Source organism: Salvelinus sp. IW2-2015, linkage group LG26 (genome assembly GCF_002910315.2).
Source record: "Salvelinus sp. IW2-2015 linkage group LG26, ASM291031v2, whole genome shotgun sequence".
NCBI lineage: Eukaryota > Metazoa > Chordata > Actinopteri > Salmoniformes > Salmonidae > Salvelinus > Salvelinus sp. IW2-2015.
This window is the reverse complement of record NC_036866.1, coordinates 17,968,419-17,995,588: the sequence shown is the minus strand read 5'-3', so window position 1 is coordinate 17,995,588 and position 27,170 is coordinate 17,968,419. Positions and strand designations below refer to the sequence as shown.

The window sequence follows — 27,170 nt, the reverse complement described above, 5'->3', positions numbered from 1 at the left end:
CACAACCTACATTCTGTTGGTTATAAAAGAGGAATAGTAGAGCCTGAATGCATCGTTAGTACTAAATAGACATAGCCTTGAGACTTTGGGGATAATACATTTCTTTAACAGGAAATATAATTAAATCATTCCGTGAGAAAAAGCATGTCGGAGCACTGTGGAGATGATTCATCGAGTCCTGAAGCTCACATATTCACAGAAATGCACACAAGAATTTATATAAAAAGAGAAATGATTTGTGTGACCTGAAATCTATTGTGGCAAGCATTATAAAAGCCAAGAGAGATAAAAGGAGAAGAGGTAAATTGTGGGTGGACCAGGTCAATGTGAAAGAAGATAGAAGTTTGAAACTGTTTAATGTCTCTCAGGACGTTTATTTCCCATGCATAGTTTGGACAAGTGTGTAGTGGAACTGACAAAATAATGAAGAAAAGTCTGACATTCATTATTACTTTTCCATTATTGACATTTGTAATCATTCACAAAATGTTTTAATTAATTTTAGTTCATGTGAAAAGGTTGAAATTGATCAGCAAGTCCTTCAAGGGATTAGTTTAGACGAGGAAAAGTGCTGTAAAAACATAAATACCTTACAAAAAAGCCTTTAAAACGAAAACATTCAGCACATTTGAACAACACAGTGCAATATAAATGGGAAATTCAAAATGGTTTTCAGCACTGATTTCCTCGATTTGTGACTTGTTGAAAATGCTCATCTCTTTGAGAAAAGAGGAAGCAATGCAATTGTAAACACTCTTGGGTAAGATATGACTGATACAGCACTGTTCAAAACCACGACAGAGCAAAAATACTCAACTTTCATTTTCACCGCCATTTTGTTTTCCAGTTTTTAGAGCAGAGAAACATCTGCCTGTGTAACACAGGGAAGGAAAGGGGACATCACAAGTAACATACAGATCCATTCAAATCATCATTAGAGGTGAGGATAGTGGAGCACAGAACAAACTAACTCAGTCCTACAGTAAGGCTGTGCCAGTATAGCAAGTTCTGACAGAGGAAAGATTGCCTTTCGCAGGTCTATTCAACACCACTTTGTAAACCAAGGATGCATGTGTGTTTGTGTTTTACACATGACAGTTTTAGGAGCCATCTACTGTGTGAGTCTCTCAACAATCTGTGAAATACGTCTGCTGTCCCTGCGTCTGCTGTCCCTCTCTTACACCTCCCGTTTTTAAACTTTTTTTACTTCATTACTGGAAAAACAAAACAGAATGAGCACACACTCCAAGACAGTGATATTCAGACTTTTTCAACAAGGTCCCAAATCTTTCTGCCAGAATTCTTGCGACCCCACCCCAAATCTAATGACACAGCCTTAAAATCTGGAAATTTGTATTTTTACATCAACAAACAACCTTCAATTCATTGCATTTTCATCTCTTATCAAAATGAAAAGAAACCAATAAAATACATTTAATCAATACAGTTTTATTTTTCTAATTGTCGTTCTCAAAAATATTTGTATATTGTCCCATACAATACTCTTAATTTTTTGTCCCCCCCCCMMAAAAAATGCCAACTGCACTGCAATTCCCCCGACTTTGAATACCACTGCTCTAAGAGGTGTCAATAAATCCACATAGATTTAAACGGATCCCATGTCTAATTCAAGCATCACATAAGTCAGATGGTGGTAAAGCAGCAGCTGCAGAGTAGGGATATAATGATACAGTAGGTGGTTGGTGGGTTAAGGGTCTGATGGGGGAGGGGGAGGGGGCATAGAGGAAGTGCTGTGTCTTCATCCTGGTACTCAGGTCCAATCACCTTCCTTCTACCCAATAATAATACCAGTTTAGAACTTACTTCAAATCATTTATCTTGCAAAATAGGCTGTACCTAATGACCAAATACTGTAGGAAAACAGAAATGTTCTAACCTTTCCCGATGAATAAAGAGCAGAAGAAAAAAATGCTGACAATAAGGAAAATAAGGTTCAGTGTCATCCCAGTGATTACTGTGAAAGATATTACATATCTACACTTACAAAAACACCTTTACACGCCAAGATTGAAACAGTTCCTTCGAACAGTATGAAAAATATACAAATAAAAAATACAACTATTATCAGACGCTAGGTAGATTTCTGTTGACATTAAATCAGTGAGGACTAAAAGATAAATAGTTCACATGTTTTCCTTCTATTAAGAGAATGTAATTGTGTTTTAGGAAAAACAAATCTATCCATTTGCAAATATTTCCTCTGTAATTTGTAGGCTAACCATGTGATACTCATTTCTGTAATTCAGCTAAAATGCTTTAGCTTTCTAGTTAGCAAAACAGCCAGTGTTCAAACAAAAGCATAAAGAATTATTTTAAAACATCATACACTATGCACAGGTAAGTAGAAATAAAACAGTGGAGATAGTCGGCTCCACTAGAGGGCCTTGGGGGACAACAGTTGTCCCCACTCACTGACAGATCTAGAGCATCAACAGCTCAGGAAAAGCGAGTTTCATCATGAGCAAGAAATGCTCCAAACAATCATATTCAAATAAAGATGACTGTAATACAAACAATTCAATTAAACTTGCTCAGGAGACTAAATGTTGACTCTAAAGTCACATTTTCAACATTCTGTGGACCCTGGAGGTGAGAAAGAGGGCTGGGTTTCAGTTATTGAGGTGGGTGGGAAGGGATACGTGGGCACAACTGTGTGTGCAGGTAGCGCATCTCAGCTCTTAGTGTAATACAAACTTTGACCCATAAGGAGAAATATGTTAACATAGTAACAATACCGGGAGCGAGAAGCGACCCAGTGCCTGGCGAGTAACAGTCACACTTTCAAACACAGACAGCCCAGAGATGGTGCCATGCCTTGGTGGCACTGACAAGAGTGGATAGCTGGGTTTGGGCCTTGGAGGGGACACAGACTGGGGCTCCGTTCACTTGACGTGCTCAGCGCTGTGGGAGGAACAGTAGTACTTTTTGTGGGCTATGAACGTGGACAGGCTGCTGAACTTGATATTGCACAGCCGGCAGAAGCGGGTGTTACCGTTCTGCACAGGGGGGATCAGGATGGTCTTGGGTGTGGGAGGGGCCGGAACAGGGAGTGGGAGACCCAGTGTGAGAGATGCCTTGTCTGGGAGCAGAGTGACAGCAACCTGGTGATTCAGAACCCCCACCTCTCTCAGCACCTCAGGCACAGGGGACACAGTCAGGGGGAGGGACCTGGTGGGAGACACAGCTGGAGGGGCTGCCTTGGGGGAGCTGCCACCCCCGGCATGGTGGCCCAGGGGGCTACCGTTCACCAGGGGAGAGGATGGGGAGACAGTGTCCCTTCTGATCCGGCCATTGATGCTGTCCCTGCAGGCTCGGAGGACCAGCTTGGGTGGGGTGGCAGGGGTCCCATCCCTAGGGCTCAGGCTGGGGCTGATGACGGCTGGCTGGCCCTCCAGGCTCAGGACCAGGCCATGCATGGATCTGAAGTGCTCCACCAGGTCACAGGTCACCGCCCTATTGGGAGGGCAGTAGGGGCAGACCACAGAGGGAGAGCCTGGGCCTTTGGCTGCAGGGCCACTGTGAGGTGACGTAGCCTCAGAGCCAGAGGGGTGAGGGCTGAGCGAGGCCCCCCGAGGAGCCATCTCCGTGAGCAGCCCTTTGGCCTCAGGGTGGATGTCTGATCGCTCCAGGGCCCTGCTCTTGGGGGAGATGGATGCTGGTCTCTTCAGCCTGTGGAGCGTCTCCAGAGTGTGGGGCTGCAGGGTGGTGGCTGGGCAGTAGTAGGCCTTGTGGGCCAGGTAGTTCTCAATGCTGTTGAAGCTAATGCTGCAGGCGGTACACTTGTGGTAGTCAGTGAGGGGCAGAGAAGGGATGCTGCTGCCCCGCGGGGCCTCCCTTAGACGGGGCCTCTTGCTCAGGTCAATGGGGCCGTCTCTGTCAGGGCTGGTGCTACGGGAGGTGGCTGGACGCAGGCCCAGAGCTAGGGCTGGGACCGGGGACTCCAGGACCCTCTCCACTGAGACAGCAGCCTCCTGCTTCACAGCCAGGCTCAGGCCAGGGGCAGAGAGAGAGGCAGCAGCAGTGTTGGCCAGGGCCTCAGTCCGAGCCATGTGGATCTCATACATCTTCTTCCTCTTGCGTGTTCGGATGGGCTGAGGCAGGAAGGTAGCTTTGCCGGCGGTTGACCGCTGGTTGGACGGATCGTGGCGCGAGGCGCAGTAGAAGCGTTTGTGGACTGTATAGTTCTCATGGCGGCTAAAGTGGATGTTGCAGGCCTGACAGAAGGTTCTGGTGGGGTCGTCCTCCTGGTCCTCTGCTGAGCCGCTGGGACTCTGGCTGCACTCGCTGGCCCGGCCTCCTCCTCCACCACCCTCCCCCTCAGAGGAAGAGGAGGACACAGCCTCCTTCACCCCAGGGTTCTCACTCTTCACCTCCACCAGCTTGCCCTGCGTGGCGGTGCTGCCTGGAACAGGATCTGAGTCACTGGGGGAGGCTGAGGCAGCCCGACTACCTGATCCAGCCTGAGGGGATGAACCGTGTCCAACTGAGGGGACTGTGACCCCCGACGCCCCCTCCTTCACTGGGCCAGCCACGTCTCCCTGCTGGTGCCTGCTGGAGCAGTACAGCCTCTTGTGAACATAGAAGTTGTTGATGTTATTGAAGTTGATGTCACATTCGAAGCAGGTGGCCCCCTTCTGGACAGTGGTTGTAGTGCCAGCAGGGTAGAAGGCTGGCGCTGCCCCAGGGGGAACCTGGCCCTGCTTCAGCCGGCTGTGGACCATCTCAGACATCTTAGCCAGTATCTCTGAGGCCTGGGGTAGGATGGCTGGTTCCGGGCTGAACATGTACTGGGGTAGGAACACGTCTTCTCCAGGGAGCACTGAGACAGCCCCTCCCAGGTGGGCAGGGCTGGAGCCAGGAGTGGGGCTGGTTGGCTCTGCCTTCACCGCCACAGCAGAGGGACTCCTAGGGGAGGTGGAGGTCTGAGAGGAGTCTGTACCTGTGTGTCCACGGCTCTTCTCCACCCGCTCCTCCTCCATCTTCTCCTCCTGCCCCTCATTCTCAGAGTCCGAACGCGGCTCCTCTTTGATCCTGATGTCTGTGGGGAGCTGGTCAGGTGGGCTGCAGCCTCGCGGGGTGGCTGAGCTCCCATTGGCCCCAGGGCTGGAGGAGTCAGGGTGGGGTACGCAGGCGGGGGGCTCCCTGTCATGGTGCTCAGGGTGTTCGGCCGAGGAGGGGGTGGTCTGGCGGGGTGTGGGGCTCCTCTCGGCCGGGACCCTCACCTCCAGGTGTGTGCGAACGTGCTGCTGGAGCTGGGCAGGTGAGTCTGTGATGTGGCCACATACCTGACATTTCAACACAACACCGGAGTCTCCAGGACTTAGACCTGCCACAGAGAGTGACAGAGAAATATTATTAGAAATGTGTTTCCTACTATTAAACATTACATGAAATCACTGGTGGTTATGCACTATAGCTTATAGGACCAAATCTTCATATACACTCCCAAATGTATTTATTTGGACAGTGAAGCTACAACTTTTAATTTGGCTCTATATTCCAGCATTTTGAATTTGAGATCAAATGTTTTATGAAGTGACTGTACAGAAAGTCACCTTTTATTTGAGGGTATTTTCATACATATCTGTTTTACTTTTAGAAATGAATGCACTATGTGTCTAGTCCCCCCATCTGAAGGTGTTGTAAGTATTTGGACAAATTCACTTATAGCGTATTACATTTAGTTAAAAGTGTAGTATTTGGTACCATATTCCTAGCATTCAATGACAACATCTAGCTTGTGAGTCTACAAATGTGTTGGATGTAATAGAATAATAATGATATATGCCATTTAACAGACGCTTTTATCCAAAACGACTTAGTAATGTGTGCATACATTTTACAAATGGGTGGCCTCGGGAATCGAACCCACAACCCTGGGGGTGCAATCACCATGCTCTACCAAATGAGCCATACAGGACCACAATAATAAGAATACAGCTGTATATATATATATATATATGAATACATTAATGTGGATCCTACCATGAGTACAGAAAATCATGAATGAGAAAGTTACAGATACACAAATATCATAACACCAAAACATGCTAACATCCCACCGTTACCAATAACAGGGGTGGTTAGCATTTTGGGGGGGTATGAGCTTTGTGCATCTGTAACATTCTCAATCATCATTATTCACAATTAATTTTTGATTATCTGCAATCAAAGTGGGCACCCACATGTTCAGAAACGTATTATATTCTTATTTACAATAAAAGTGACTCCAAACTGGCACAATACATTATTTACCATTCATTTCTATTGGGCACAAAATAATCTGAAACACAACCAAAACAACCTGCAAACGCATCCAACAAGCTTGTTGAGTCACAAGCTTGATGTAGTCCTCTATGTAGTTGCTGTTCTGAAGTAAAGGCAGGGCTATTATCCTCTCACTGGGATAGTAAACAACATGATTCAGTCTGTCTGTGTGTTTACCTGTGGACAGAGGCAGTTTGGGCAGGCCGGGGCCGGGGGAGTACACTTCACTGCATGAGCCGGGCTGACACACCATGTGACTGGTGACCAGGTGGCTGTAGAGAATGTCCCTCGTGGTGGAGACGAAGCCACAGCCGTGACAGACTCCGTTCTGCGTGTCCGTGTGCACCTTCAGGTGACGCTCACAGTTGGCTTTAGTGGTGAAGGCTGACAGGCAGATCAGACACACGAAAGGACGCTCACCTACAGGTGAGGACATGTATATCTTTAATATTTTAACAAAATTGACTGTCTTCCCCTAATAACAGCTGAAGAAAGAGGTCTGTTACAAGCCATTATTAAAAGAGGAATATTCACGCATATTCTCACTCGATCCTTGGTCTGCTATGAGAAAGAGCTAAAGGAATGTATTGTGACAGGTCTCACCACTGTGTGTCCGCATGTGGATCTCCAGGGAGCTGGCGCTCGGACAGCTCTTGTTGCATTGTGGGAAGGGGCAGACACGTTCGTTGGGGTAGGACTCCTTGGCTTTGTCCAGTGGGGGGGAGGAGGAGGCCTGCTGCTTCTGCCGGCTGGCACAGTAGTACATGAGGTGGGCCTGGAGGTTCCTCTCACTGCGGTACCAGATCCCACAGTCCTTACACGGGAAGATGTCCTCTGGACCAATCAAACACAACTGTAAACTCTATCCCTACAACAACCAATCATTTATCAAATCTGTCATACATAATTATAAACAATGCAAGAAAGAGAGCAGCGTATGTTCATTCTTTAAAAAAATGCACGTTTAACGTTTCACTGCTTACAAGTTAAAATGTAACATACAGTACATACACTTTCATGTACACATGATGTTCATCCATGTGTATACACACATCACCACACACACCTGTTTCACACCAGTCACATGATCGATTCAGTGGCGGAACGAGCAAGCACTCGATATTGCTCCGGGGTCTCCAAGGCAACGAGAGCACAGAGGTTGTGGGAGCGAGCGCCCACCCGTGCGGGGTAATCATACTGATCTGGTGTCAGGGCTGGTGTTACAGGCTATTTTTGATAACATCCATAATTACCAACAGTCCTCAGGAGAGTGCTCCTACAGCAGGAAACGGGGATACGGATGATCATGTTTTACCCTTTAGCTTGATATGGTGATTAATCATGCACTCATCACAGAATGTCCATGCCTGCTCCTGCTGCCGACAACACTACACTGCCAATAAGGGACTTAATGAAGGAGTGGGAACGCAATTACCATGCAGTCTACCTCTGAGACAAGGCAGTGCAGAGGAGTTACACTGCCACCTTCTGGTGTACTGGGTGAATGAGGAAATGTGGCATGGTGAACTGTTGGTCTTCATTGAGTCCCTCAGTATCTGTTGTTTACAGGGAAAGTGTATAACTGTACACGTGTAGGGTTTGTCTATGCATCTAATGACTAAACGGCACGAAGAACACAAATACATGCACGCACATTCACATGCAGTGCGCACACACATACACACACACACATTATCCTTGGCAAGCTGACACTCACTGTTGACAACTGCTGTGGCCAAGATGGCTGCCATCCCAGCCTGCTGGGGGAGGAGCTGTATCTCAGAGTGGAGAGAAGCTGGGTAGACACCTGTAGGCTCCTCCTTCACCACCACATCCTGGGTCTGAGACGAGGACAGCTGCTCCACGGAGGAGAGAGACAGTGTGGCCAACAGACTGTCACCTGTGGAGATGTCCTGGGTCACCTTACAATACAGCTCCTCACCTGGAGAAAAGAGAGAGAGAGAGCCACACAACACAAATCAAACCTGGGGCCTGTACTAGAACTATACACATCACACCTGGGGCCTGTACTAGAACTACACACATCACACCTGGGGCCTGTACTAGAACTACACACATCCAACCTGGGGCCTGTACTAGAACTATACACATCAAACCTGGGGCCTGTACTGAACTACACACATCACACCTGGGCCTGTACTAGAACTATACACATCACACCTGGGGCCTGTACTGAACTACACACTTCACACCTGGGGCCTGTACAGAACTATACAACATCACACCTGGGGCCTGTACTAGAACTACACACATCACACCTGGGGCCTGTACTAGAACTATACACATGACACCTGGGGCCTGTACTAGAACTACACACATCACACCTGGGCCTGTACTAGAACTATACACATCACACCTGGGGCCTGTACTAGAACTACACACATCACACCTGGGACCTGTACTAGAACTACACACATCACACCTGGGCCTGTACTAGAACACTACACACATCACACCTGGGGCCTGTACTAGAACTACACACATCACACCTGGGGCCTGTACTAGAACTATACCACATCACACCTGGGGCCTGTACTAGAACTACACACATCACACCTGGGGCCTGGACTAGAACTATACACATCACACCTGGGGCCTGTACTAGAACTACAACACATCACACCTGGGGCGTGTACTAGAACTACACACTTCACACCTGGGGCCTGTACTAGAACTACACACATCACACCTGGGGTGTGTACTAGAACTACACACATCACACCTGGGGTGTGTACTAGAACTACACACATGGTATGTATACTAATCTATTGTAGGTCAAAAAGATCTCTGTATGGTGTCTTTATGGGGTCACTCTGATAAGAGATCTCTGATTGTAAGTTGCTACGTATAAGAGTGTCTGCTAAATGACTAGAATGTAACAGTGTAAATGGTGCATTATATGTATGTGGGCTGTGTTGATGGTTTGGCATTTCTGGGATCAGGTCTGTTGGTTAACTACCTTGACTGTAGATGGTACAGTTGGCAGTTGTGGCATCGGAGGTTAGTGGGACTCTACTGAGCCAGCAGTTATTGTCTTCACACACCAGAGTCAGCCTGGAGATCTGCTGACATACAAACATACAAACAAACAGAGGCTGTCATACTTGTTCTGGAAACACAGGGTCAAATGACAATTATCATCTAACATCACATATCTTCTGATTCTCACATACATTGCCAAGTCTATTCTGACAAACCTTTTATATATAGAAATATACTCCTCTTTACATTTGATGGCAAAGACCTAGTGTACTGAACAGTGAGGTTTAACAATTAATTAATCCTGACAACGTCCTCTGAATTTACTGTTTTAAAGCACATTGAACATAGTGTACAATAAAGGGACTTATCTTTTTCAGTGGGAAGGGGAAGCCCCTTAACACGGGCAATCAGAAGCATAGAGGGACAGGAAGGGGCACGGGCTGAACAAAGACTCACAGAAAGGAGCTATAAATAGCAGCAGGGAGAAAGAGGGAAGGAACAGAGCGACCCCACGAGAAAGGAGAAGAAATAGTAAGAAAGGAGATCCGATGAGGTCGTAGTGCTCCTATTCACCCGGACACCCTCTCAGGAACTTCTCTCAATACATGATGGGACAAAAGGATTGTGAATAGAGGGAGGTCATAATCTCGCGGTGTGTGTGTGTATGAGTGTGTGTGCTGAAAAATGTGTGTCAGTGGTTGCACATGTGTAAGTGAGGCTGTAGCCAGAGTAGGGCAGACCAGAGAGAAACACACACCTGTGCCATCCTCTGCACAATCTTGTCTTTGTTCAGCTGAAGTTCACAGAGCATTCCACCTGACAATCACTCCCACAGACATTGTGTGTCTGCATGAGATACTTACCCACACGCATATACGTACTTCTGTGTGTTATGGCACAGTTAAGCATTGTGCATTCATAACCAAATAACTTACAGCAGTCCCAGTAAAATGTAGTCTTTGTGAGGTTCAATAATACATTTATGAGAGTATGTATAAATGTAATAAAACACAGTAGCATTAGGTTGAGCTTCACAAGTCCAGTAGAGTTGCACAAGGCCTATAGGCGCTACCACTGCATGGAGGCCCGAGGACATACAGAACACTCTGGCTCCACTAGGTGGAAGCAGTCATGCAGCCCTGACAGACTGCTTCAGGAGAACTACGGCCAGTTAGTCAGTCAGTCAATCTGCTTGCTACAGGGGTACACAAATTCCAACATGGTACCACATTGACTGGAACATTTAGAGAGAATATGAGGGGAACGTTTTTGTGTAAAGGAAATGGGAGTGTATACTGTATGGGGCAAGTTGGGAGGCGAGGGAGGAAAGTGTAGTTTATTTCTGAATCAGTCTGTTCTAGCCTAAAGACGCTGCGTATTGTATTTCATGGGGAACTTGCGCTGATGTAGAGATACGGCTTCTTTTGTTTTAATTTGGAACCCAATGCTGGAGCCGTCTGAGCTATAAGTGCTGCTAATTTGTTTCAGACTAATTTATCACAAATCTATCTATCATGATGCTTTGGTATTTATTCACTGAAGAAAAGGCCAGTGTGGTCCGACTTTGAAGGAAATGAACGCAACTCTAGTGTATGAGACAGAAAAATAGAGCCATACAACAGATTGAAGAGGGTCTTTGGACAGTATGAACAAATGCACAAAAATAATAATAATAATCTCTATCCAAGCATCTTTATCTACCTCTATCTCTCTCTGAGATATTCTCAGAGACGACCAGAGCGAAGATGAGGTGGAGATGATGATTTAGCTGACTCTGATCAGGCTTTGGGCCCTGGCTGTACTGGGACTTTAAATGCTGTCTGGAACCAACACAGATAATGAAAACTAAAAGGCATGCGGCAAGATTACAGTTTGATTAGGATGTGTAATTAACAAAGCCAACAGAGGCTATGGCCGCTAAATATGTTTGAGTTAAGAGGAGCAGAGAAGCCTCTAGTATCACATTTCTCTGGCCTGGAGGACATTTTCAACAATCACAGTATCAAATTAAACATCATCAAATGGCAAGTTCTTACCTCTGAACACAACACATCCACCTGCTAGGCAGAACACTCCACCACTACTGCCGTAAACTATCCCACAATTCATAGTGGCCAGCCCCACTGATTGAAACACATTTCCCAAGGAGCAGGGAGAGAGCGAGGGAGGGGTATTAGGAGGAGAACTAAAAGACTAAGAGGATAAGTTAACGTTGCTCAGCACTGCCTGTGTTCACCCTGGCGGTCTCCCTAGGACCCAGGCACTTTGAGAGCGCTTTAAGCCCCTCAGTGAGGGAGTCTTTGAGGCGCAGTCTAAGCCCCCTCGTCCGGACCCTCGTCCCTCATGAATATTAATCAGCCCAGCCGGGCTTTAATCTGCCTGATCCCCGCACTGCTGCCGCCGAGACGATAGCGAATCTAATTATTTGGTCTGATATTAACCCCCCCACCCCCACACACACCCTCCAGCCTCCCCATATCCACCTTCAACACACACACACACACAAAGCCTACGTGCACATACACCTCACCCCCCACCCCCAACGCAGTCTGCGACGCCCTCTCCTTATCACTCCCAAAAACGCCCTCCTCTCATGCCGATAAAACTTGAATGCAAATGATGCTCGGCTGATTTCATTTCTCTATTCGTTCATTCCGTAGCCTAGTCGTTGCTGAGTATAAAATGAAAATATAATTTTCTCTCTCCCCAAACGCTCTCCTCTGGAGGTGGAAATGAAGGGAGAAACCTTTCCATGCACTAACCCCAAGTCTAACCCCGACTCAGATCAATTCAGCTTTATATACGGTTCAATTAAAGCAGAGGAAATAATAAAATGCCTCCCACATCCTCCAGTAAATGTAGCCTTCATACCACTATCAGTGTGTGTACTACGTAGATTTTTACGGTTTACATACATACATACATCATTGCTACCATAATTTGATGAATATTCCCTGGTGATTAAAGCAACTTTAAAATTCTGTTCTCTGAGGACCCATGATAAACTGAGAAAACCAATGGATTGATTGGTCAATCTTCAATTTCAATATGTGCATCCTGGATAATGATGTCATCCAAGGGTTTTTGAATGTACTGTATGAAGCAGAAACAGCTGGACAGACTGAGAAGAAAAGAACAGGAAGGTAGRATAGTGTCTCTCCTTTCCTGGTCTGTTCAACTGACTTCCATCATAGGCCCTTTGACCATTGCGGTTGGCTTGGTCTTCATTCATACTCTTTCTTCCTCTCGCTCTCTTTCACCCCCTCCTCCCATTTACCTCTTAATCTTCCCATCCTTCCCTCTCTACAGTACTGTATGGCTAATCAAGCTCTCTCTCATCCCTCTCTCTTTCTCATTCCTACCCCTCTGTCTGCCCTTCTCTCTCAATCTCTCCCTTACAGGAAATGTTTTCTTTCCCAAAAGGGGGGAATGGAGGGGGTACTCACTGTCCCAAACAAAGAGGTCACTGTGAATCCTCCAAAAATACAGAGAAGAAAAGGAAGAAAGATTAACATCAGAAACCTACTCTCATCCGCCTCTCACACACACTCTCTCTCAACACACACGCACACACACGCACACTAATTAACACACACATGGGTACGAACGCACACACACACCACACACACACACTAGATTTCTCTACACAAATACACGTGTGTATTAATACATGAGCTTAGTGTACTAAAAACATGTATCATACACAACAAGCTAACATAGAAAAACACACACCGCTCACACAGCCACACATATCTGCAGACACCTCTAAGAAAAGGTTGATGAGCTGCATGCAAATGACATGTAAAAATATAAAACTTGCGATACTTAAAACGGGAGAGATAAGAGATTTGAAAATGAGGCACTCTTGGAAAGCGGGCTCCTGAACTGCCGGAGATAAGCCTCAGAGATAGAGGAAGGTTTTCCCTCTCTCCTCTCTCCTCCACTCTCCACCCCGCAGAAGCCAACGCAGATGACAGCGAGATGCAGATACCGTCCCAGTCACAGGGACTGAGTGATGAGAATGAGCACCCCTCCCCATCACCTCCATCTCTCCATTCCCACCTCTTTCCATTCCTTCTCTCTTCCACTCTGGCACTGCCTTCTTCCTTTTGCTGGCTTTTTCCAATGCTCATTCCTATCATTTCTCTTTCTCCCCTGTGCCTCTCCATTTGCCTCTACTCAGTCCACTTCTTTGGTCACCTGGTTCCTACCTCTCACTATTGCACAACTTCTCAGAGTATGTCAGAGGCAGGAAGACATAGGAACAGACATTTAGATTGGTGAGGAAGTGTCTGATGATGGGTTTAGTATCAAGTTTCGCTGGTCATCCTGTGAGCTCTATGTGAACTCTCAGGCCTGTAGTACAACCTTAGGGCCTTGTTGCCAATGAAATCATACATGGAAATGCACTCAACAAGTCTGCCATCAAGAATCAAGATAGTTCAGTGCACTTTATTATCAGAGACATTCAGGAGCGATCAACAGGGCGACAAGTGCTAAATTACAGATTTTGGGTCTTCTAGAGCGATCGTTTTAATTCAGATCTAATTTGAGGGGGTGGAGTGCAGTAGGGTGCTGTAGACGGTCCTCTGTTGATCCTTTCAGATCAACTGGAGAGATTTACCAAGAGGTAAACAAACACTGTTAGAGAGAGAAAGAGAGAGACTGAGAGGGTGGTCACCTTCACTCGTCCTTCCTATGGAACGACAGAGCAGTGAGGGGGAGATAGAGACTCCCCAAAAGTGTGTTTGAAAGCCGTGGGTGGCGTGCCTTATCGCTGGAGTTCTCCTGGAGAGATTATTGGGGGATTAGTGCGAACGCTTGTTTCTAAAACATGATGAAAAGACGTTCCACGCGTGATAACGCTTTGAACTCTACACTCCTTCTAGGATCCTGCCTCTAGGCTTCATTTCCGCGAAAGACAGGAGGGCGAAGAGAGGGGAACGAAAGCAATATGTAAGTTAAGTTGCTCTTGCGGTAGCTGGTTTGGATGAGTATCAATCAAACTGAGGTTGAACTAAACTCTTTCCCTTGTTTAAGCATTGTTATTCTGAAGTTATTGTAACTTGTTTGCTACCAACAAATCATCACTACATAACGGGGGGCTTGTTATGCGTCTCATGATGTATCTTTTGCCTTCAGTCAGAATAAAAAAACGTCCTAATCTGATCGATTTGTGATCCAATCATAAGAAACGTATTATTATCAGATCTGTGTGTGATCCAATCAGGAGGGAGGTGACACATTTGACCTCAGTTGCCATGAGATGAGGACATGTTCACTGAACTAAAAACTCCCAGGAATCTAAAGCAACCTGATTAGATTCAGATCAACTTTATTATCCCATCAGGGGGAAATTAATTTGGTCATGTGCTTAAAAAAGGAAAACACAGAAAGTACACAAAATAATTCATTCAAAGTGCTATAGCTACACATTTAAAGTGAAAGTGCAATATACTGTACACTCATGGGATCAACAGGCTATCTTTTATACAGTCTAATGGCTGTTGGAATAAAAGAGTCCCCATATCGATCTGTTTGAATTTTATTTTGAAGAGATCTCTTTCCCCTTGTCTGGCTGCTGCTGTGACTGAATTTTGAGTGAAGTGGATGAGTACTGTCCTCTAAAATGCTTTCAAGTTTTAGGAGGATGAGTTTTGTGTACAAGTTGGTGGCTGATTCTTGGTCTATACCAATTTTCCTTCCCGCCGTCTTGATAAAGTGCAGAAGATTGACTTGGTCCTGCACTCGCATGTTTCCAAAGGACAGCACACTCTACTGGACAGATTTATAGAACATTTGTAAGATATGGCGTTCAACATTAAAATGGTTCAGCTTGCATAAAAAAAAACATTCTCTGTTGCAATTTCTTTATCTTTGCAAAGGCACAGTCATTGAATTTCCATTTATTGTCTATTTCGATTCCCAGGTACTTTTATGTGATCACTCTATCGACTGATTCCCCATTGATCTTTGTAGGGTGTAGTGGAGTTTTGTTCCTTCTGAAATCAATTTCCATCTCTTTTGTTTTTAACATTTATTTCAAGAAAATTATCTGCACACCACTGGACAAATTTTGCTGCTTCTCTGTCAAAACCTTGAAGAGAGGCTTGGTCTGGGTGGAGGAAACCCACAACAGCGGTGTCATCTGCATATTTAAAGAATTTGTGAGTCCGAGGCTTGACAATCGTTTGTGTACAGTGTGTACAGTATCGGTGAAAGTACGCAACCTTGAGGGGCTCTCGTATTCACCATTCTAGATGTAGAGATGGCGAAGTTAAACTTCACTTGTTGAGTACGGTTCACAAGGAAACTATTTATTCACTTGATCAGTAGAGAGTTGACACCCAAATTCACCAGCTTATCCAACAGTAGGTGGGGTTGGATTGTGTTAAACGCGCTACTGAAGTCAATGAATACAATTTTCACTAGACTATTTTCTAAATGTTCGTAGATATTGTTCAGCATGATCAGTAACACATCATCAACACCCCTGGAGGCACGGTAGGTGAACTGGTTTGAGTCTAATTGGGATGAGAGACCAGAGAGAATTTGTTTTTGAATAATGTTTTTCTAAACATTTCATAGGTACAGATGTCAGGGCTACAGGGCGTAAATCGTCAGTAAACATTATTACGCACTGTACAAAAGTCAAACATCCATATCAGACATGTTTTATGCCTCTTTCTCAAGAGATGAAAAAAAAAGACTACATCAAGCATGAAATCTATATCGGATAAAAAAAGAACAAGCCTTATATTAGCTAGAATCTATGTTTGTTGTGTGAGAGTGCGCTAGTGTTGCTTTGTGTGTTGGTGTTCAAAGTGAACGCTTGTCTCCATGTGTTAAAGGGTATGCCCCATATTAAACTGATAGCTTATCTGGCCAGACCAAATAATAAGCAAATTTACTCAGAGAAGGCAGAGCAGAGCAGGCAGGTTTGCCATGGATCTGAAGGCCTGCAAGGACAGGTGAGGCCAGGCGGGTGGTGCCAAATCACGCTGTGATGTGATGAGAGGCAGAGCCCCAGGGCTCCAGAGACACCACGGCCACCACCATGGCCGCCGCCGGCTGCATGACACCACCGCTGGGACAGGTCTGAGGTGGGAGGGGACAGGGAGGAGGTCACACTGACTGGACAGCACACTGCATAATGCTATGAAGCCAACACATCAACACTCTTTTCTGTTAACTTCTTATGGCTGCAGGGGCAGTATTGAGTAGCTTGGATGAAAGGTGCACAGAGGTGCCCAGAGTAAAAGGCCTGCTCCTCAGTCATAGTTGCTGATATATGCATATTATTGGTAGTATTGGATAGAAAACACTCTGAAGTTTCTAAAACTGTTTGAATTRTGTCTGTGAGTATAACAGAACTCATATGGCAGGCAAAAACCTGAGAAAAAATCCAAACAGGAAGTGGGAATTCTGAGGCTGGTCGATTTTCAACCAAGATCCTATTGAAATCACAGCGAGATATGGATGAGTTTGCACTTCCTACGGCTTCCACTAGATGTCAACAGTCTGTAGAACCTTGTCTGATGCCTCTAATTCTCAGACAACACAAAGATTCCTTGATGCCCTTCCAGACTCCTTCTGCCTAACCAAGGACATCAGAGGACAAAAATCAGTTAACCACCTAACTGAGGAACTCAATTAACCTTGCGTAATACCCTAGATGCAGTTGCACCCCTAAAAACTAAAAACATTTGTCATAAGAAACTAGCTCCCTGGTATACAGAAAATACCCGAGCTCTGAAGCAAGCTTCCAGAAAATTGGAACGGAAATGGCGCCACACCAAACTGGAAGTCTTCCGACTAGCTTGGAAAGACAGTACCGTGCAGTATCGAAGAGCCCTCACTGCTGCTCGATCATCCTATTTCTCCAACTTAATTGAGGAAAATAAGAACAATCTGAAATTTATTTTTGATACTGTCGCAAAGCTAACTAAAAAGCAGCATTCCCCAGGTGAGGATGGCTTTCACTTCAGCAGTAATACATTCATGAACTTCTTTGAGGAAAAGATCATGATCATTAGAAAGCAAATTACAGACTCCTCTTTAAATCTGCGTATTCCTCCAAAGCTCAGCTGTCCTGAGTCTGCACAACTCTGCCAGGACCTAGGATCAAGAGAGACACTCAAGTGTTTTAGTACTGTATCTCTTGACACAATGATGAAAATAATCATGGCCTCTAAACCTTCAAGCTGCATACTGGACCCTATTCCAACTAAACTACTGAAAGAGCTGCTTCCTGTGCTTGGCCCTCCTATGTTGAACATAATAAACGGCTCTCTATCCACCGGATGTGTACCAAACTCACTAAAAGTGGCAGTAATAAAGCCTCTCTTGAAAAAGCCAAACCTTGACCCAGAAAATATAAAAAACTATCGGCCTATATCGAATCTTCCATTCCTCTCAAAAGAAATTGAAAAAGCTGTTGCGCAGCAACTCACTGCCTTCCTGAAGACAAACAATGTATACGAAATGCTTCAGTCTGGTTTTAGACCCCATCATAGCACTGAGACTGCACTTGTGAAGGTGGTAAATTACCTTTTAATGGCGTCAGAAAGAGGCTCTGGATCTGTCCTCGTTCCCCTAGACCTTAGTGCTGCCTTTGATACCATCGATCACCACATTCTTTTGGAGAGATTGGAAACCCAAATTGGTCTACACGGACAAGTTCTGGCCTGGTTTAGATCTTATTTGTCGGAAAGATATCAGTTTGTCTCTGTGAATGGTTTGTCCTCTGACAAATCAACTGCACATTTCGGTGTTCCTCAAGGTTCCGTTTTAGGAGCACTATTGTTTTCACTATATATTTTACCTCTTGGGGATGTCATTCGACAACATAATGTTAACTTTCACTGCTATGCGGATGACATACAGCTGTACATTTCAATGAAACATGGTGAAGCCCCAAAATTGCCTTCGCTAGAAGCCTGTGTTTCAGACATAAGGAAGTGGATGGCTGAAAACGTTCTACTTTTAAACTCGGACAAAACAGAGATGTATGATCTAGGTCCCAAGAAAAAAAGAGATCTTCTGTTGAATCTGACAATTAATCTTGATGGTTGTAAAGTCATCTCAAATAAAACTGTGAAGGACCTCGACGTTACTCTGGACCCTGATCTCTCTTTGACGAACATATCAAGACTGTTTCAATGACAGCTTTTTTCCATCTACGTAACATTGCAAAAATCTGAAACTTTCTGTCCAAAAATGAAGCAGAAAAATGTATCTAYGCTTTTGTTACTTCTAGGTTAGACTACTGCAATGCTCTACTTTCCGGCTACCCGGATAAAGCACTAAATAAACTTCAGTTAGTGCTAAATACGGCTGCTAGAATCCTGACTAGAACCCAAAAAGTTTGATCATATTACTCCAGTGCTGGCCTCCCTACACTGGCTTCCTGTTAAGGCAAGGGCTGATTTCAAGGTTTTACTGCTAACCTACAAAGCATAACATGGGCTTGCTCCTACCTATCATTCCGATTTGGTCCTGCCGTACATACCTACACGTACGCTATGGTCACAAGACTTAGGCCTCCTAATTGTCCCAAGAATTTCTAAGCAAACAGCTGGAGGCAGGGCTTTCTCCTATAGAGCTCCATTTTTATGGAATGGTCTGCCTACCCATGTGAGAGACGCAGACTCGGTCTCAACCTTTAAATCTTTACTGAAGACTCATCTCTTCAGTGGGTCATATGATTGAGTGTAGTCTGGCCCAGGAGTGTGAAGGTGAACGGAAAGGCTCTGGAGCAACGAACCGCCCTTGCTGTCTCTGCCTGGCCGGTTGCCCTCTCTCCACTGGGATTCTCTGCCTCTAACCATATTACAGGGGCTGAGTCACTGGCTTACTGGTGCTCTTTCATGCCGTCCCTAGGAGGGGTGCGTTACTTGAGTGGGTTGAGTCACTGACGTGATCTTCCTGTCTGGGTTGGCGCCCCCCCCTTGGGTTGTGCCGTGGCAGAGATCTTTGTGTGCTATACTCGGCCTTGTCTCAGGATGGTAAATTGGTGATTGAAGATATCCCTTTAGTGGTGTGGGGGCTGTGCTTTGGCAAAGTGGGTGGGGTTATACAGTGAGGGAAAAAAGTATTTGATCCCCTGCTGATTTTGTACGTTTGCCCACTGACAAAGAAATGATCAGTCTATAATTTTAATGGTAGGTTTATTTGAACAGTGAGAGACAGAATAACAACAAAAAAATCCAGAAAAACGCATGTCAAAAAAGTTATAAATTGATTTGCATTTTAATGAGGGAAATAAGTAGTTGACCCCCTCTCAATCAGAAAGATTTCTGGCTCCCAGGTGTCTTTTATACAGGTAACAAGCTGAGATTAGGAGCACGCTCTTAAAGGGAGTGCTCCTAATCTCAGTTTGTTACCTGTATAAAAGACACCTGTCCACAGAAGCAATCAATCAATCAAATTCCAAACTCTCCACCATGGCCAAAACCAAAGAACTCTCCAAGGATGTCAGGGACCAGATTGTAGACCTACACAAGGCTGGAATGGGCTACAAGACCATCGCCAAGCAGCATGGTGAGAAGGTGACAACAGTTGGTGCGATTATTCGCAAATGGAAGAAACACAAAAGAACTGTCAATCTCCCTCGGCCTGGGGCTCCATGCAAGATCTCACCTCGTGGAGTTGCAATGATCATGAGAACGGTGAGGAATCAGCCCAGAACTACACGGGAGGATCTTGTCAATGATCTCAAGGCAGCTGGGACCATAGTCACCAAGAAAACAATTGGTAACACACTACGCCGTGAAGGACTGAAATCCTGCAGCGCCCGCAAGGTCCCCCTGCTCAAGAAAGCACATATACATGCCCGTCTGAAGTTTGCCAATGAACATCTGAATGATTCAGAGGACAACTGGGTGAAATTGTTGTGGTCAGATGAGACCAAAATGGAGCTCTTTGGCATCAACTCAACTCGTCGTGTTTGGAGGAGGAGGAATGCTGCCTATGACCCCAAGAACACCACCCCCACGTCAAACATGGAGGGGGAAACATTATGCTTTGGGGGTGTTTTTCTGCTAAGGGGACAGGACAACTTCACCGCATCAAAGGGACGATGGACGGGGGGCCATGTACCATCAAATCTTGGGTGAGAACCTCCTTCCCTCAGCCAGGGCATTGAAAATGGGTCGTGGATGGGTATTCCAGCATGACAATGACCTAAAACACACGGCCAAGGCAACAAAGGAGTGGCTCAAGAAGAAGCACATTAAGGTCCTGGAGTGGCCTAGCCAGTCTCCAGACCTTAATCCCATAGAAAATCTGTGGAGGGAGCTGAAGGTTCGAGCTGCCAAACGTCAGCCTCGAAACCTTACTGACTTGGAGAAGATCTGCAAAGAGGAGTGGGACAAAATCCCTCCTGAGATGTGTGCAAACCTGGTGGCCAACTACAAGAAACGTCTGACCTCTGTGATTGCCAACAAGCGTTTTGCCACCAAGTACTAAGTCATGTTTTGCAGAGGGGTCAAATACTTATTTCCCTCATTAAAATGCAAATCAATTGATAACTTTTTTGACATGTGTTTTTCTGGATTTTTTTGTTGTTATTCTGTCTCTCACTGTTCAAATAAACCTACCATTAAAATTATAGACTGATAATTTCTTTGTCAGTGAGCAAACGTACAAAATCAGCAGGGGATCAAATACTTTTTTCCCTCACTGTATCCTTCCTGTTTGGCCCTGTCCGGGGGTATCATCGGATGGGGCCACAGTGTCTCCTGACCCCTCCTGTCTCAGCCTCCAGTATTTATGCTGCATTAGTTTATGTGTCGGGGGGCTAGAGTCAGTTTGTTATATCTGGAGTACTTCTCCTGTCTTATCCGGTGTCCTGTGTGAATTTAAGTATGCTCTCTCTAATTCTCTCTTTCTCTCTTTCTTTCTCTCTCTCTCAGAGGACCTGAGCCTTAGGACCATGCCTCAGGACTACCTGGCATGATGACTCCTTGCTGTCCCCAGTCCACCTGGCCATGCTGCTGCTCCAGTTTCAACTGTTCTGCCTGCGGCTATGGAACCCTGACCTGTTCACCGGACGTGCTACCTGTCCCAGACCTGCTGTTTTCAACTCTCTAGATACCGCAGGAGCGGTAGAGATACTCTTAATGATCGGCTACGAAAAGCCAACTGACATTTACTCCTGAGGTGCTGACTTGATGCACCCTCGACAACTACTATGATTATTATTATTTGACCATGCAGGTCATTTATGAACATTTGAACATCTTGGCCATGTTCTGTTATAATCTCCACCCGGCACAGCCAGAAGAGGACTGGCCACCCCTCATAGCCTGGTTCCTCTCTAGGTTTCTTCCTAGGTTTTGGCCTTTCTAGGGAGTTTTTCCTAGCCACCGTGCTTCTACACCTGCATTGCTTGCTGTTTGGGGTTTTAGGCTGGGTTTCTGTACAGCACTTGGGGATATCAGCTGATGTACGAAGGGCTATATAAATACATTTGATTTGATTTGATTTCTGTGAAAGGGGGCCGAATGAGAGGGGAATTAGTCAGGTCTGCAATAACCTGACCATGCTTTGACCATGCGCGTTCACATGAGAGGGAGCTCTGTTCCATCGCTCATCTGAAGTCAATGTAATTCTCCGGTTGGAACGTTATTCAAGATTTATGTTAAAAACATTCTAAAGATTGATTCAATACATCGTTTGACATGTTTCTACTGACTGTTACGGAACTTTTGGACATTTCGTCAGCTTTTAGTGAACGCGCTTCCTGACGTTGGATTTGTTTACCAAACACGCTACCAAAAATAGCTATTTGGACATAAATGATGGACATTATCGAGCAAAACAAACATTTCTTGTGGAAGTGGGAGTCCTGGGAGTGCATTCCGACGAAGATCAGCAAAGGTAAGTGAAGATTTATAATGCTTTTTATGAGTTTTGTTGACTGCACAATTTGGCGGGTAACTGTATGGCTTGCTTTTGTGGCTGAACGCTGTTTTCAGATTATTGAATATTGTGTTTTGCCGTAAAGCTTTTTGAAATCTGACACAGCGGTTACATTAAGAACAATTGTATCTTTAATTCTATGTAAAACATTTATCTTTCATCAAAGTTTATGATGAGTATTTCTGTTATTTGACGCGGCTCTCTGCAATTTCTGGAGGCATTTCTGAACATAGCGCCAATGTAAACTGATTTTTTGATATAAATATGAACTTAATCGAACAAGACATATATGTATTGTGTAACATGAAGTCCTATGAGTGTCATCTGATGAAGATCATCAAAGGTTAGTGATTCATTTTATCTCTATTTGTGCTTTTTTGACTCCTCTCTTTGGCTGGAAAAATTGCTGAMTTTTTCTGTGAGTTGGTGGTGACCTAACATAATCGTTTGTGGTGCTTTCGCTGAAAAGCCTATTTGAAATCAAATAATAAAATGGTATAAGATACATGTATGTTTGAGGAATTTTAATTATGAGATTTCTGTTGTTTGAATTTGGCGCCGTGCACTTTCACTGGCTGTTGTCATATCATCCCGTTAATGGGATTGCAGCCATAAGAAGTTAAAGAAACATAATATTGAGGCTGAAATTGGTAACCCGTTTAATTCCTTACACACAATGTTTCATACATGGCTAACCAAGCAGATTGGTTGGTAACACATCTATTTCAATGACAGCAAAGGAAACCAAACGTTAGCTGTGTAAATTGTGTATTTTGAATTTTGTTCAGGTTGTCAATGTTGAATCTTCACACAGTAGATGGCAACAATCAGGCACAGCCAGATTAATTGTACCTTTACTACACATATAGAGGGAGAGAAGAGAACTCAGCAGAAAACAATCGTGGACGAGCAGATATAGAGATGAAAGGCTGCGTGGCGGTGGATCTACTGTACTGAGGGTAACCCTCACCCCTACTGAATCCTGAGTTGGCGGCCTGTCGGGGAACTGTGGGAGGAGGAGAGTGAAGTGACAGTGGGAGACACAGGAGGAATGTGAGATTAAACCCACTATCTCCTCCTGATACTGAGGGTCTGTCTCCTCACTCCTTAAACTCACAGATAGCAGGGGTGAGGGAGGTGAGACAGAGGGTGAGAACTCAAAAGAGATGGTCAAAGCCGAGAATCATCGAAAAACTCCATGGAGCTGTAGTCTTCTTGAACGTAATAGAATAGAGAAAATGAGAAAGAGATGAGCAGGGCAAGGGAGGAAGTGACAGATATACGTGATGGGTGTGTTTGGACTCAGCAATTCAGATAATAAACTAAATCTTAGAAATGAGAGCCTATCAACCAGAAATCAATCATTGTCGTTTGTTGTCCAGGAGGATGGCGCCATGCAGAGATAAAAGACAAGGGGACGTCTAGGGAGAAGAAAGGAGAGGGGCGGGCTGGCTGGACTGCAGCTGGGAGAGGAAAGGAAAAGCTGCAGGACCAGTGCGTAATTCAGGCTCATGGATACATGAGGATGAGACAAGGCGGGAGCGGAGAGAGGAGCAGTCCCTCGGAGAAACATGAATGGTAATTCAGGTATAATAACATAGCAATAGTGATAGTAATGTCTTCCTATATTTATTAACCCTTTGAGGAGTACATACGGGACTGTGGATAGGTCTCCAACCGCCGGTCCGTTTGTATGATAGTCACAAGCGATATCTCAGACAGCACTGGCCCAATTTTGACGAAACTTGAGTGAATGATGCATCTTGCCATAGAGATCCGTCATTTACAAAATTACAAWGATTGGCCCAAGGCGGGAGCTATAGTAATTAACTGAAATGTGTGCGTCACATTAGACAGGAAGAGGCGAAGCGAGAGGGATAACTGTCTTCTACAGCAGGTGGCGTTTTTTTACCCTCACCAAGCGAGGAATTTTTATATGGGGGTCAATGAGTGTCGAATTTGGTTAACAAAACATTGAATGGCTTATTTGCTAAGTGTGGCTTATTTGATCAATTATAATTTTCATAGCGCTTTGGTTGTTACGAGTGTACTGATATGTAGGACACGTGATATCCCACCAACTTTGAGAAAAAACACTTTATATCGGAGTTGTGCCTATTGTTCACACACAATACTGCCCTCTCATTGGCTAGAATGGTCCCACCTGATCTTGCTTCCTCCCGACTGCCATATAAACTCTCGTCCTCTCACTGTCAACTGCGTTCATTTTCAGCAAACTTAACATGTGTAAATATTTGTATGAACATAACAAGATTCAACAACTGAGACATAAACTTAAAAAGTTCCACAGACATGTGACTAACAGAAATGGAATAATGTTGTCGCTGAACAAAGGGGGGGTCAAAATCAAAAGTAACAGTCAGTATCTGGTGTGGCCACCAGCTGCATGAAGTACTACAGTGCACCTCCTCCTCATGGACTGCACCAGATTTGCCAGTTCTTGCTGTGAGATGTTACCGCACTCTCCACCATGGCACCTGCAAGTTCCCGGACATTTCTGGGGGGAATGGCCCTAGCCCTCACCCTCCGATCCAACAGGTCCCAGACGTACTCAATGGGATTGAGATCCGGGCTCTTAACTGGCCATGGCAGAACACTGACATTCCTGTCTTGCAGAAAATCACGCACAGAACGAGCAGTATGGCTGGTGGCATTGTCATGCTTTAGGGTAATGTCAGGATGAGCCTGCAGGAAAGACCCAGGCCATGATGGACCCTCCACCTCCAAATCGATCCCACTCCAGAGTACAGGCCTCAGTGTAACGCTCATTCCTTCGACGATAAACGCAAATCTGACCATCACCACTGGTGAGACAAAACCAAAACTCGTCAGTGAAGAGCACTTTTTGCCAGTCCTGTCTGGTCCAGCGACGGTGGGTTTGTGCCCATAGGCGATGTTGTTGCCGGTGATGTCTGGTGAGGACCTGCCTTACAACTGGCCTACAAGCCCTCAGTCCAGCCTCTCTCAGCCTATTGTGTACAGTCTGAGCACTGATGGAGGGATTGTGCATTCCTGGTGTAACTCGGGCAGTTGTTGTTGCCATCCTGTACCTGTCCCGCAGGTGTGAAGTTCAGCTGTACAGATCCTGTGCAGGTGCTGTTACACGTGGTCTGCCACTGCGAGGACGATCAGCTGTCCATCCTGTCTCCCTGTAGCGCGTCTCACAGTACAGACATTGCAATTTATTGCATCTGCAGTCCTCATGCCTCCTTGCAGCACGCCTAAGGCACGTATAACATTGAGAAAGGACAAAAGTTTTGGCCAAAAGTGTAAGTTGTCTTTTCTTTTTTAGGTAACTTGTACAGTAGCTAACTGTTGCTACTCTCATCTAAATTGAGCTAGCAAATTAGCATAAGGAATTCCATTCCAAGCACAGAGGAGTTATTCTATTTGATAGAGCAACGTTGTTAGTTTCCCTAGAAGCATTTCTGTCACGCCCTGACCTTAGAGAGCCTTTTTATTTCTCTATTTGGTTAGGTCAGGGTGTGATTTGGGTGGGCATTCTAGTTTGTCTATTTCTTTGTTGGCCGGGTATGGTTCCCAATCAGAGGCAGCTGTCTATCGTTGTCTCTGATTGGGGATCATACTTAGGCAGCCCTTTTTCCCACTTTCAGTTGTGGGATCTTGTTTGTGTGTAGTTGCTTTCTGCACTGCATATAGCTTTACGTTTGTTTTGTATTTTGTTGTTTTTTGGTGTCATTAAAAATAAAAGTATAATGTACGCCTACCAAGCTGCACCTTGGTCTCCTAACAACAGACGTAACACTTTCATCCTAATAGTAATATATCATATTCTTGACCTTCAACAGATGCACAACCTTTGGCAGTAAAAAAAACTCAGCTGGGAGATTAAAAGTCCTCCATTCAATGGTGCTCCCTTTCAAGTTGTGGGCACAAAGACATATGAATGCCACCAGGGGAAAGACGGACAAACAAAAGCCAAATATAAATGTGTTGCTGAAATGAACAAGAAGGTAGTAAGTTCAAAGATAGATCACTGTAATTTATACCATACACTTTTGCAACAATTTCCTATTAATAATGTTGAAGTACTAACAATGGAATGTTCTTCAATAAAAATGTAAGAAGATGTGACTTTAAACAGGTGTCCCAACTCTGTGGTCACTAAAGATCACACGGCATTTATTGCAAGAGTATGTAAGTGGGGTTAGGGTGGTGATTTTCCTCTTTTACTGTAAAGAGCTTTGAGTGTCTAGAAAAATGCCATATAAGTCCAATCAATTATTATTATTATTTAAAATATTGCCATCATCCATATTTGAAAACCATGCCTTTGTAAAGAGATGTAAACTGGTACAAAATACCAAAAAGGTGGACTGCAAGGCTATAATAAACATCACCCACGTTATCTGCTTTCCTGATTTTAAGTTAAATATGAAAAAGTATATCAACCTACTCCTGTTGGTCAAAGTCTAAGGCTGTGTTTACTCAGGCAGCCCAATTCCAATTCAAATGTTTTCTCATCTCAATATATTAAGTTAAATAAATAAATTACTATAGTAAGTGCCAAATAAAGAAGTGAGACATGCAGTGAGAAGAGAAGTGTTCAGAAGTGTTCTTCTAAAATCAGCCAAAAATCTGCAAATTTCAAAAATAGACATTTCTGTGAACATTTCTGTGAAACTGTGCGTTTTAAATCTAGATGTGTCCATTTGTTTGTCTACATGCCATTTTAAAAACAATGCAGCTTTGGAGTAAACATATTTTGGGTTAAGACAAACTAGCCTATGAGAAAGGGCAAATATCATACTAAGCTTGAAAGCTGAGTTTGAATAAGATATCTGATTATCACGTTGCATTTAGAATGGTTGGTTTTATTATAGCTAATAATTAACCAAATCATTGATGGATCACTAGGCTAGATAAAATAAATGCATGTCTCTCGTCTGCCCCTGCAGGCCGGTCATCACGCT

General features: G+C 44.7%; 1 protein-coding gene across 5 annotated transcripts in view; it reads right to left on the bottom strand.

The window, feature by feature from the left end:
- Positions 1-343: 343 nt before the first annotated feature.
- zfpm1 (zinc finger protein, FOG family member 1) overlaps positions 344-27,170 on the bottom strand; it is a 114,767-nt gene continuing 87,940 nt past the window's right edge. For 3 of the 5 annotated variants that reach the window (XM_023971348.2, XM_023971351.2, XM_070435175.1), the window contains 5 exons: positions 9,269-9,374; positions 8,006-8,230; positions 6,892-7,122; positions 6,466-6,708; positions 344-5,347 (listed from right to left, as the gene is read on the bottom strand). In XM_023971348.2, coding sequence (XP_023827116.1) covers positions 2,904-5,347; positions 6,466-6,708; positions 6,892-7,122; positions 8,006-8,230; positions 9,269-9,374 — 3,249 coding nt within the window. In that variant the 3' untranslated portion in view covers positions 344-2,903. The remainder of the gene's footprint in view (positions 5,348-6,465; positions 6,709-6,891; positions 7,123-8,005; positions 8,231-9,268; positions 9,375-27,170) is intronic. The other 2 variants (XM_023971350.2, XM_023971349.2) reach the window with 2 other exon arrangements.